The sequence below is a fragment of the Chelonia mydas genome, chromosome 2, assembly GCF_015237465.2.
Source record: "Chelonia mydas isolate rCheMyd1 chromosome 2, rCheMyd1.pri.v2, whole genome shotgun sequence".
NCBI classification, from domain to species: Eukaryota; Metazoa; Chordata; order Testudines; family Cheloniidae; genus Chelonia; species Chelonia mydas.
Window position 1 is genome coordinate 229,111,893 of NC_057850.1, and position 12,745 is coordinate 229,124,637.

At 43.2% G+C, this 12,745-nt stretch overlaps 1 protein-coding gene across 7 annotated transcripts in view; it reads left to right on the forward strand.

Moving 5' to 3' along the window:
* Positions 1 to 633: 633 nt before the first annotated feature.
* Positions 634 to 12,745, forward strand: part of ACBD5 (acyl-CoA binding domain containing 5) — a 56,478-nt gene continuing 44,366 nt past the window's right edge. For 2 of the 7 annotated variants that reach the window (XM_037890891.2, XM_037890893.2), the window contains exons 1-4: positions 1,246 to 1,392; positions 2,128 to 2,314; positions 4,217 to 4,337; positions 8,762 to 8,834. In XM_037890891.2, coding sequence (XP_037746819.1) covers positions 2,239 to 2,314; positions 4,217 to 4,337; positions 8,762 to 8,834 — 270 coding nt within the window. In that variant the 5' untranslated portion in view covers positions 1,246 to 1,392; positions 2,128 to 2,238. Of the gene's footprint in view, positions 693 to 1,170; positions 1,393 to 2,127; positions 2,315 to 4,216; positions 4,338 to 8,761; positions 8,835 to 12,745 lie in introns of those variants that run through there. The other 5 variants (XM_043541375.1, XM_043541374.1, XM_043541376.1 and 2 more) reach the window with 5 other exon arrangements.

A 12,745-nucleotide genomic window follows, 5' to 3' on the forward strand; every position in this document is an offset into this window, starting at 1 on the left:
CTGATCTACTTTAATTCCCTCTCTGTGGAGTTTTTTCTTTCCCACCAGAGGGCATATAATGTGAACAGACAACTATCATTCAGTTGTTGGTCTGGGTGTGAGTGGGTTAGGTTGTTTTTTGTTTATTTTTGCATCAGGAAATTGAACTAGTAGGAGTTCAAGGTTTTTAATACTGAAGTCTGGTCAAAAGGGCTGTAAACTGATCCTACAACTCTGTTGATAAATTATTTCTCTTATCACAAAGGCAAGATGGTTTGGTATATTTTTGGCCTGATTTTCTATAGTGCTGGATGCTCAGCACTTTGGTAATTTAGTTATGTATTTAACCTGTAAGTGGTAGTCTACTGATATCTTGTTTGGTTTACTTACTTATCTAAATATGAATTTGGAAGTCTAACTTTAGGCTCCTGCTTCTGAAAATGCTGACCGTAAGATTTTTAACTTAACAGTATCCCTTTAAAATTTCTAAAGTTACATGTATGTACACTGGCAGTTTGGGATAATAAATGTGTGTGAAGTTAATCAGTGATCCAGTGCATGTGTGTGTGAGAAGGCAAGCAGTTAAACAGACTGAGTGCATCTGGGGGATCTATGTAAGGCAACCAAGGTATTTTGTGTGTATCTCAAGGAAGCAAAGGCTGGGCACCATAGGAGGAAAAGAAAGTAAGAAGGAAAGCAAAGGGGAAAACTAGGTAAGATAACAGGTTTGGGAGAGGGGAGAAAATTGTTTCCTCAGCCCATGTAATCTTATTGCTATCTTATTGCTTGAACCATTTAACATGATCAGCATTTCAGATGCTCCATGTTTGAACCTCCAATTTAAATCATTACTGTTCAGAATAGGCTTGGAAAAATAATTGAAATTACAATATTATCAATCCAGAGATAAAATAATATAGTAAATAAATCTACTACTTGTTCTAAACTAGGGTGTGTGTATCAAGTGCTGCTGTGTCCTGCCTCACACTTTAAGCATTCACTGATGGTACAGGCAGTGAAGTGAGCCCTCTGTGTACCTGAGATATGAGCTGGTTGTGTTTTTAAAGGGCTTTGTGATTCTCTGGGACCGAAAGGTGCTCTCTATATCATCATCATCATTCGTGTCACGGAGAGTCTGAAAGGTACCATCAGTTCATTCCCTGAGGCCGGAATGTTCCTGTTCTCTTCCAGAGAGCCTCCGGGGTCGTCAGACCAGGCCGCCAGCTGCTGCTTGTGCCTGTGAGACCACAACACACAGGCAGGGTTACCGCCCACAGCAAGGCCCCAGACCGGAAGTGGAGCAGCAGCGTGGACTACATTTCCCAGAATGCCTCGGGGCGGAGGCCACCCCGAAGGCTGACTTGAGGGCCGCTGCTGGGAGACATTACAGGAGGGCCTGATCCCTGGGCAAAGGTAGGTGCCCATGTAGCGTGACAAACGGCTCGCTCTGTGTTTGCTACGGGGAGCAGGACCAGCTGCCACTGCCTTGGCTACCGTGTTTGCTCTTGACAGCTGGGGAAAGGGGTGACTATTTATCGTGGGCCTTTTCAACGGCCAGGCTGTGGCGGGGGGCGAGCTCCGAGGGGCAATGCGGCGGGGGGGGCTGTTTCGGGGCGGTGGATGAGCTCACAGGGGCATGCGGGGGGGGGCTGTTTCGGGGCAGTGGGGGGGGGGTGGAGGACGGTGTAATACAGGGTGTGTGTGTGTCGGGGGGGGGGGTTAGTTAGGGGACATGACCTGAGGGGCAGATGTTGGAAGTTGGGGAGGCGTTTTCGGACGGGGTTTGGCAGGAGATGGGGCGATGAAGGGGCAGCTGGGACGGGCAGGGAGGAAGCGAGGGGTGCGTGTTGGGGGGGGCTGGTTGGGTGATGCGTGGAAGCGATTCAGTGGACAGGTGGGAGGTCACAGGGGGTTGCGGGTGTGTGTTTGTGTGTGTGGGGAGGAGGATGAGCAGTGTTGGGTTATGGAAGGGCGTCGGGCGGCCGGGGCGGGGTGGCGGGAATGAGGGGCTGAGATGTGGGGGGAGTGTTGGACCCTCATGCCCTTTGCCCCAGTCTCTGAGTGCCGAGCGGGGCTGCTCCTGCCGTGGGCGGCGGCCCGGGAGGCGGCGGAGCAGTCGCCCATTCCTCTCCCCCTGTCTCCGGTCAGTTGGATGCAGGCGCCGCGGGGAGGGGGAGCTGCTGCTGCTGCTGCCGCTGCGCGCGCGGTTCCAGCTGACACATCTCGGGCCCGGCTGTGGCCGAGGGGAAGGCAGGGGGCATGGCGGACACCGGCTCGGTGCATGAGACCAGGTTTGAGGCGGCCGTGAAGGTGATTCAGAGCTTGCCCAAAAATGGTAAGTGAGCGGGGCCAGGGGGCTTGTGTCCGTGCAGGGCCTGTGGGGCTGCAGCCGGCCGGAGGAGAGGAGACCTGCGGACTCGGACGCTCGCCTGCTCTTTTGCCATCTGGAGCGCAGGCCGATTACAGCCTTGCCACCGATGAAGCGAGCTGTAGCTCACGAAAGCTTATGGTCAAATAAATTTGTTAGTCTCTAAGGTGCCACAAGTCCTCCTTTTCTTTCTTGGGGGGAGGGATCTCTCAGTGGTTTGAGCATTGGCCTGATAAACCCAGGGTTGTAAGTTCAATCCTTGAGGGGGCCATTTAGGGATGGGGCAAAAATTGGGGATTGGTCCTGCTTTGAGCAGGGGGTTGGACTAGATGACCTCCTGAGGTCCCTTCCAACCCTGATATTCTTTTTCTAGGAGAGCAATCCTTGGCTCTTCCCTTGCACCGCCTCTCCCCGCCAGGACAAGATAAACCTGATTTCTCTTCCCCATCCCCTGCAGCTCTGCCAAGGCAGCCACATCCTCCCCATAAGTCCCCTCTAGAGCTCTAAACGAGGGTACCTGGCAGGCAGCCGGAATGCCAGGGAGTCCCCCAGAGGGGCTAGGGAATTGCTGACAGATGATGAGGGGACTGTCTGAGTGACACCAGCCATTAAACATGGTGACAGAGCTGTTCCTTACGCTGGCCTTCTGGGCCAAAAGCTTATTCATAACTTATTTGTTCAGCCACTTAGACATGGTATCGTCTGAAATTTTTTCATATTTGCAATCAGTGGTTCAATAAATACTGTACAGTAAGGGTTTGCAGGGGCCCAGCAGATCAAGTTTTAAAATTTGCTTTTAATATGTTTTCCTGAGCAGTTCAAAATATGTTTGATCATTCCTGATGCCACAGAACAAATTTCTTTGTCTCTCCAGAGAATGTTAAGCATGCATTTTGTTCACATAGGAGGTGTTTTGTTGATGTAAACAATGTAGCTTTTACTATCCTACTCGTTCCCATTCCACCTTTGTTGCAAAAGTAGGCGAAAGTACTTGCCTCCTTGGAATCCCTAATATGATTTTATGACTTCACAGCAATCACCGTGAATTTGTTAGTTTGAAGAGTAAACAAAGTTATTAAATGTGTTTTGAAGAATTGCAAAAATTGAGGACAAGACTTTTTTTTCCCCTAGAGTTTTTATTTGTTGCTATTATCAAACAGACACTGATCTTACATTAACAGAGAAGCCAAAAAATTCACCACAAACTGGTTTAAACTATAATTGATTTTGTGAGGGCAAAAATTAAAGGATCATTGTCAGCTTTTTAAAAAAACTGAATAGATTTCAACTTAAAAGTTGTTTCAGGAGAAATGCCTGAGCGTGAATTCCCTCTGCCAAAAAATCCGATTTTCCTGTCTGTACACATGTTTTCTGTTGAGAAAACAGTGACTGTACAGAAAGTGCTGTCAAATGCCTAAAGTAAACAAACTGAAGAAATAGTGAAACATTTTGATCTCAAATCTGTCAATTATGTTATTTGCTATAGGTAAAAATAGTTTTTCAAAATCCAGACAAATGTGGTGAAGTTGATTGTGTCCTTTTAAAGTGGTCAGGGTGACTTATTTTGCAGTCCCTCTGTCTGAACGTGGAGCTTAAAGTCCAAAGTCATTGATCATGCAGCCCCTTAAACTAGGTCTGAAATTTTCTCTCAATCAGTAAAATATTCACGCTGGTGTAATCCAGAAATGTATTAACCCCCACCATCTCCATTGACTTCAGGGGGAATCGTGCCTTTGAGGAGCAGACTCTTTATCATGCTGTGAGTTATAAGAAGTGCAGGTTAATTTCCCACAGAAATATTAACAATGCATAAAAGAGACTAAATGTCTTTAATGTCAATTTCCACTGATTTTAAAATGTTTTCACTAGGTTCATTCCAGCCAACGAATGAAATGATGCTCAAGTTCTATAGCTTTTATAAGCAAGCAACCCAAGGACCCTGTAACAGTCCAAGACCTGGATTCTGGGATCCTATTGGTAGATATAAATGGTAATTGTGTGTGAGAGATTGTTTGGTTATTTGTACTGAAACTTTGTCTAAGAGCGTCTTCTCTCTTTTTAAAGACTTCAATGAACAAAACTGTAGTGTGTGGGGGTGTGTGTGTGTGTGTGTGTTTTCAAAAAGTCCCTTCGCTTGATAATGAAATTGGTATGTATATTGTGGATTTTCCTCCTGTGCCCCAGCCTTTACGTTAGGGGAGAGGACATTCCCTTTGCTTCTAAAATTGAGGATGCTGTAGCTTGGACAGATCTCATTGTAGTACCTCTGCAGTATTTCCTCCTCTGCCCAGAATTTAGGGGAGCCCAAATCAGTTTACACCAGTAGGGGGGCAGTGCTCTTAGGCTGTGGCAACAAGTTCCTTCCCATCTGACTGCCTGTACCTGAGATGGCTCCATTACAGAACAGACAATCTGGGCTTTTACTACAAGTTGGATGGAGAATTTAATAGTAGGAAAGAAAGGATCAAATGAACTAAGCACAGGACTGAGAGTAAGGGAATCTTGTGTTCTAATCCCAGTTCTGACATAGATTCCCTCTGTGGCTTTAGTCAAATCACTCCATGTTTGTACCTTACAGTTTTCCAGTGTGTAAAATAAAGATAATACTGCTTGCCTAGTTCACAGGCAATCATGATGATGATTAATGTAAGTACTGTAAAGCACTTTACAAATCCTAAAGTTAATCCAGTGAGCACACCAAGCTCTTCAGCATTTGGGGAGAGGGAAACTATGACCTCCAGACCTACGTTTATACAATCATCTCTTGAAAAGCTTTTCAAAAAATATTGGTAACTATATATGGACGCCAGCTCAAGCATCTGAGCTCCACTTCTACAGCATGAGTCCTAAAAATCAACCACTCACTGGCTTGCTTTTTATTTAAAATTAGTTAGTTAACATTGAAATGCCTCTGAATAACTTTGCTGATCCTCCCTGCGTACAGTGACATGTATGCCCCCTGCCCCCCCGCCCCCAAAATGCTAAGGCCAGCTCTGCGTAGGATGGGATTTCTCCTCCTGTATCTCAGGGATCCATGGAGGTAGGAGACTCCTCCTTGTCCTCTGCTGTAATAATTGAATCTACAAATTTACTCTAATTATGAGCTTAAGTGCATAAAATGTCACTAATTTATAACAAATGTTAACCTGGAAAAGTTATGAAAGGGAACTAGCCAGCCAGACTGTATTAGTCCAAGCAACAAGGCATACTGATCTAACTGAAGGACTGTGTTAAGATCCTGCTGGATAAATAAGAAAAGTGTAGAACCAGAAATCAGTGAACCAAAACTGATATGTCAAAAATTAGGCCTCTGTTGGTGGACAAAATAATTTCACCCATCACTCCTATTTTGGGTCCTTAAGGAAAGAGACTTTGGGTAAAAAAAAAAAAAAAAAATTGGCTACTGGAGTGAACTTCATCATCCTCACTGCCACTCCCACCATCTCCTGTGACTCTTGGCCTCCATTATCCTGATCCTGAGAGAGATCCTGATCAGGCCAGAGAGGGGGACCCAGATGACATCACCACTGGCTCCCGCTGAGATGAACACCACCTGGGATGAAATGGGATTGGACTGTAACTACAACAGCTCCAATCTGTCTAAACTAACTTCTTTTCTTTTCCCCCAAAGGACAGTTATTACCATCTTTGATACTATCTAAGACAGGCAAACAAGGGTGTGTGTTTTTTCTCTTCTAAAAACTCTCTCCAGCTAAAGGGAAAAAGAACAATGGATGTTGTTAAAATAAAAGCCTTATTCAATACGTTACATTTCAAATATTTTTACCATTTTTCCTTTTCTTCTTTACCTTTCTTTTAAACTTTTTTATTAATTTTTAATAATGTGTTTGCCATAGTACTAAGCAGATTAAAGTCTTTGTATTAAAATCTTGTTCAGCACTGTTTAATGTTAAACAGTAACTAAATTAAGCTAATTAGGTTAGACCATCTATTCCATTTAAATTTAATACAACACTCCGCAAACCTCTTCTCATCCCCCAGGGAAGACTTGCAAGGAAATGGACATTGGAATCTCAAAGTTTCCTGGGACACCTGTGGTTTTTTATGAATGGATACAATATGGCCCCAAACCCATAATGTATATTGTGTTAGAGATAAGTAAGCAATTTTATTTTTAGGCTGCTACTTTCCTGTTGGAGTAAGTCTTAATAGAAAAGATTAAATAGGCCTGTACATAATTCTGGTTGTGTTTATACATCAGCTTATATGTATAAATATGTATATGGCTAATATTAAAAATACCTTTCTGAAGGTCCCATCTCTTTCAAAACTGATCTTGTCCAATGCTAAACAGTTGGTCAGAATCTGGAATAGAACTTGTCTCCTGACTCACTGTCCAGTCCCCTATCCACTGGATCATGCTGCCTCTCAGTAGATGTCCAGTTACCTGATTATGCTCCCAGATCAGGTAACTGGGAGAAATAAGGCCATTGCGGAGAAACTAAATGAATTCTTTGCATCGGTCTTCACAGCTGAGGATGTGAGGGAGATTCCCAGATCTGAGCTATTCTTTTTAGGTGAGAGGTCTGAGGAACTGTCCCAAATTGAGGTATCATTAGAGGAGATTTTGGAACAAATTGATAAATTAAACAGCAGTAAGTCACCAGGACCAGATGGTATTCACCCAAGAGTTCTGAAGGAACTCAAATCTGAAATTGCAGAACTACTAACTAGTCTGTAACCTATCATTTAAATCCGCTTTTGTACCAGATGACTGGAGGATAGTTAATGTAATGCCAATTTTTAAAAAGGGCTCCATAGGTGATCCTGGCAATTACAGGCCTGTAAGCTTGACTTCAGTACCGGGCAAACTGGTTGAAACTGTAATAAAGAACAATATTATCAGACATATAGATGAACATAATGCGTTGAGGAAGAGTCAACATGGTTTTAGTAAAGGGAAATCATGCCTCATCAATCTACTAGAATTCTTTGAGGGGGTCAACAAGCATGTGGACCAAGGGGATCCAGTGGATATAGTGTATTTAGATTTTCAGAAAGCCTTTGACAAGGTCCCCCACCAAACACTCTTCTGCAAAGTAAGCTGCCACGGGATAAGAGGGAGGGTGGTCTCATGGATTGGTAACTGGTTAAAAGATAGGAAACAATGGGTAGGTATAAATGGTCAGTTTTCAGAATGGAGAGAGGTAAATAGTGGTGTCCCCCAGAGGTCTGTTCTGGGACCAGTCCTATTCAACATATTTATAAATGATCTGGAAAAAGGGGTAAAGTATGAGGTGGCAAAATTTGCAGATGATACAAGATTACTAAAGATAGGTAAGACCTAGGCAGACTGCGAAGAGCTACAAAAGGATCTCTCAAAACTGGGTGACTGGGCAACAAAATGGCAGATGAAATTTCATGTTGATAAATGTAAAGTGATGCACATTGGAAAGCATAATCCCAACTATACATATAAAATGATGGGGTCTAAATTAGCTGTTACCACTCAAGAAAGAGATCTTGGAGTCATTGTGGATAGTTCTCTGAAAACATCCACTCAATGTGCAGTGGCAGTCAAAAAAGTGAACAGAATGCTGGAAATAATTAAGAAAGGGATAGATAATCTGACAGAAAATATCATGTTGCTGCTATATAAATCTATGGTATGCCCACATCTTGAATAACTGTGTGCAGATGTGGTTGCCCCATCTCAGAAAAGATATATTGGAATTGGAAAAGGTTCAGAAAAGGGCAACAAAAATTATTAGGGGTATGGAATGGCTTATGTATGAGGAGAGATTAATAAGACTGGGACTTTTCAGCTTGGAAAAGAGACGGCTAAGGGGAGATATGATTGAGGTCTATAAAATCATGACTGGTGTAGAGAAAGTAGATAAGGAAGTGTTGTTTACTACTTCTCATAACACAAGAACTAGGGGTCACAAAATTAAATTAATAGGCAGCAGGTTTAAAACAAATAAAAGGAAGTATTTCTTCACACAGCGCATAGTCAACCTGTGAAACTCCTTGCTGGAGGATGTTGTGAAGGCCAAGACCATAACAATGTTTAAAAAAGAACTAGATAAATGCATGGAGGATAGGTCCATCAGTGGCTATTGGGCAGGAATGGTGTCCCTAGCCTCTGTTTGCCAGAAGCTGGAAATAAGTGACAGGGGATGGATCACTTGATGATTACCTGTTCTGTTCATTCCCCCTGGGGCACCTGGCACTGCCCACTGTCAGAAGACAAGATACTGAGCTAGATGGACCTTTGGTCTGACCCGGTAGGGCCATTCTTGTGTTTGAACCAGCTAGTTAGATTATTATTATTATTGTATTTTTACACACAAAATTGCAGACACAATAAGAAACACTTTTTACTTAAGGCTGGACTGAAAAATACAGGCAGACCATGGGTGTTCTGAAGATATCCATGGTTTTCATTCCTAGGGATGCTTGGAGTGCTTTGGGGGATATGCCCAAAGAAGAAGCCATGATAGCATATGTTGAAGAAATGAAAAAGGTAAGAGTAATTCAAATCTATGTATCTTCAAAAGTAACTTTATATTTAGAAGATTAAAAAAAATAAAGAAAATATTTCACTAGCTGCGAGCAAAGCTTTCATTCGTGTTGTGAGTTTGCTGAATTAACTTAACTCTAAACTGTCTGGTGGTGATAGTTTTGAAGTTTAAGAGCTCTAGGGAACCTGTTGACAATGTTTTAAATGAGAGGCCCAAATACAATGCAGCTCTTGCAAGTGAGCTGTAGTGAAACGCTGGAACTGAAACGGCAGCTGATTCAGAACAAACTAGGGAAGGAGAGAGAGAGAGAGATCTCAAAGGAAAAAAGCTGAATGTGCAGTAAATTTTGCATCTGAATTCTAGTTTGAGATCTGATGGGACCCTTACATGGAAGAGTCTTGGGAAGTAGTTAATTAACAAAATGGGCTGAACCAAAACTCTGGATCTGAACATCTTTGAACTTTGGAGGACAATGAGTTAGAACCTAGATTTGAAACCGCCTCTAGTATTTAATATCAGGAGTCTGATTTAGACCCAAACAAATGTTTCTGGTCTATTGTTGGGAATAGAGATTTTTAAAATTCTTATAACTGTTCCTAGTTCTCTTAATGAGCATAATATAAATCCTTAAATAAAGTAGCTAGACAAATTCAGAGTTAAGACTGCTGCTCTGTCCTTAACTCATCCTGTCTTTTGACTACAGCCCTTTTAGTAGGTCTCTGAAACAGTGAATGATCTTACATACTTTGAGCTGCAGCAAGGACAAGTATGTAATTTAACATAACTATAGCCAGGTTAGTATTAAGGACAGAGCGTGCAGTTTTCATTCAGAATATGCTATCTTTTTTTCTAAGTCAGGCTATTAACCTCCTTTAAAGGGTTTTTATAACATTTTATTTCTGTTCTACCAACCACCATGTTATTCTTACTCTTTAATGATGACTTTTTTTTTTTTAAATTAGGACAGTTGTCCAAATTCTGTAGTCTTCACTCAAGCAAAACTCTCATTGATTTTAATGGGAGTTTTAATTGAATGAATAATGCAGAATTTGGCCATTCATTACTCCATAATCTTAATTGTCAAAAGAGCCATTGAAATAACTAATAGAAGTAGCCTGTTCTCTTCAAAATAACTATCATTGAACAGTACTGTAGATAGTAAAATTAAATGAAAGTATGCCCTCTGAATGTTATCATAAGATAAACTGATAGCAAACAATGTCACAGGGTGAAATCCCCTCTACCCACATAAAGCCCATGTATTCTGGCCAAGCGTGCTGCTGGGGGTGGGGGTTTGCGGGGCTATAGCCACCCCAAAATTTGCCAGTCTCCATTTCTTTGGGAAGCTGGTTCATGGCTGGCATGGTGCTGGGCGAACTCACCCACTGCTAGAGGTGGCTGGGCTGAGTGGGAGTCTGCTGAACTAGGGTGGGGGGACAAGGAGCCTATCGGTGCTGGTTCTTGTGGGTCAGGAGTGGGAGCTGTGGCTGCTGCTGAACAAGCATTCAGGCTCCTGGGTGCTCGGCTTAAAGAGACAGCACGCTGGCACACACACAGTTTCACACACACTCTCCCAGTCTCTCAGACACCGTCTCCCACTTTCTCGCCTCTGCAGTCTCTCACACTTGTAATATTATTATTATTATTGTTTGTAATTTCTTGGTACTTCCTACTGAAATATGTATTCTCTGTAATTTTATTCTTTTCAAAGTTAAATTTAATTTTTTGAGTAGTAATTTCTAAAATGCCTAACCTGTCCTGGCTGGAGTAATTATCATTATTACTTTTATTGCCATATTGTGCTTTGTCATTCATTATTTAAAGTGGTACAATCAAATAATAGTATCCTTCTAGAATGTAAATTTGGCTTGTACTCACCTTAACAATGCCAGTTTAAAAAAGAAAAAAACATTATCTAAAAACACAATTTTAGACACTGTAAAGTAACTTAAAATTTGTACAAAAATAAATGCAGTTCCAAGTCTGACACTAATAGTGATGATGGAGTTAAATGTTAGAGAGTCACATACATGATTGTGACTGGCAAACATAAATGCAAAAATAAGTGGAAAAATAAATTCCTGTCTTAATAAAAGAGAAAAACTTTAATCATGTATGTGAAAATTAAAATAGTTTTTAGTGGAGTGAAAAACAGTTGATGATATTGGAGGCAATAATGGCAGTAATACAGTGTGTCTGTTAGAGAAAGTAGTCAGATTTGATTTCTTTTTATTTAGCTCCACTAAAGATAGTGTACAAAGTATCAAACTTGTCTTTCTGATATCTGTGTTAAGGCTCCAAAACTGATACCTCAAGGCTTACGATTGGGAATATTTTGCTGTATTATCTCCTGATTGTTCTAAATTTTACATATAAACTTAAAATATGGCTTTAATTGGTATTTGTGTATATTTTTTTCTTTCCTTATATAGGAATGAGATGCAGTGCTCTTGTCAGCTAATTTCTAAGTTATTATCTGCAAAAACCCTAGACTTTTCAGGTGCCTTACTAGCCTCTGGAATCACAGTTAAAGTAAACATGGGCAGCAGGTATAATGGGGGAGAGCGAGGGTCTGTGGTGGAGCGGGGGTGGAGTGTGTGTGGGGGCCATGGCAGAAGAGGCAGGACAGGAAGTTAGCCTCCCCCAGGGGAAGCTTCATCGCCATAGACTAAACATCCATCCCCCTTCCTGCTCACAGCCTCCTGCAGCTGCTGCTAAGGATGGAAGACCGAGCCAAAGTAGGGTTGCCAGGTGTCCTTTTCGACTGGGTGTTCTGGTCGAAAACCGGGACCCTGGCGGCTCTGGTCAGCACCACTGACTGGGCCGTTAAAATTCCGGTCGGTGGTGAAGCAGTGCTAAGGCAGGCTCCCTGCCTGCCCTGGCTCCGCGTGGCTCCCAGAAGTGGCTGGCATGTCCCAACAGCCCCTATGTGCAGGGTTGGCCAAGGAGGCTCCGCGCGCTGCCCCCGAGCTCTGGCTCCACAGTTCCCATTGGCCGGGAATTGCAGCCAATGGGAGCTGCGGGCGAGGGCAACACATGGAACCTCCCTGGCCTCCCTTGCACCTAGGGGCTGCAGGGATATGCCGGACGCTTCCCGGAGCCACCTGAGGTAAGTGCTACCCAGAGCCCACACCACCTCCTGCACCCCAGCCCTGAGCCCCCTCCCACTTCCAAACTCCCTCCTAGAACCCGCACCCATCCCACACTCTGAACCCCTCGGCCCCAGCCTGGGGCCCCCTCCTGCATGCCAAACCTCTCATCCCCGGCCTCACCCTAGAGCCCACAGCCCTGGCCGGAACCCTCCTGCGCTCCAACCTCCTGCCCCAGCTCAGTGAAAATGAGTGAGTGAGGGTGGGGAAGAGCGAGTGACAGAGGGAGGGGGGGGATGGAGTGAGTGGGGGCAGGGCCTCAGAGAAGGGGTGGGGCCTTGGGGCAGGACAAGGGTGTTTGTTTTTCTGCACTCAGAAAGTTAGCAACCCTAAGCCGAAGGTATCCCAGTAATGCCTCCTATAGTACCTGTGCTCATTTAACCCTCTCTAGCACTGAGGCCCTCTGCTCCAGAATGACCGCAGTGTGAGTTGTAGTATTATGGCTCTGAGTCTCCAAATCTTCCAGATATCATACTTTGCTGTGTGCAAACGGTTATTTTAAAAATAACAGTATGTTCTCCAATTTAAAGTAATTAGCTATTAATATTATTTAACCAGTAATTTTTTTCCCAGAAGTTTGCATTTGTTGGTGGTGGTTGTTATTAGTTTATTTATTTATTGGCTTAGTTTTGTTTTCTATTGATTTTCTGTGAATAAATGTTGCACCAGTGAGCTGCCATAGCTGAAGTTTAAAATGGATCTGTCTGTATATATTTTTGTTCTCCCATTTGAGGATAATATAGATAAAACACACATGTATGTGT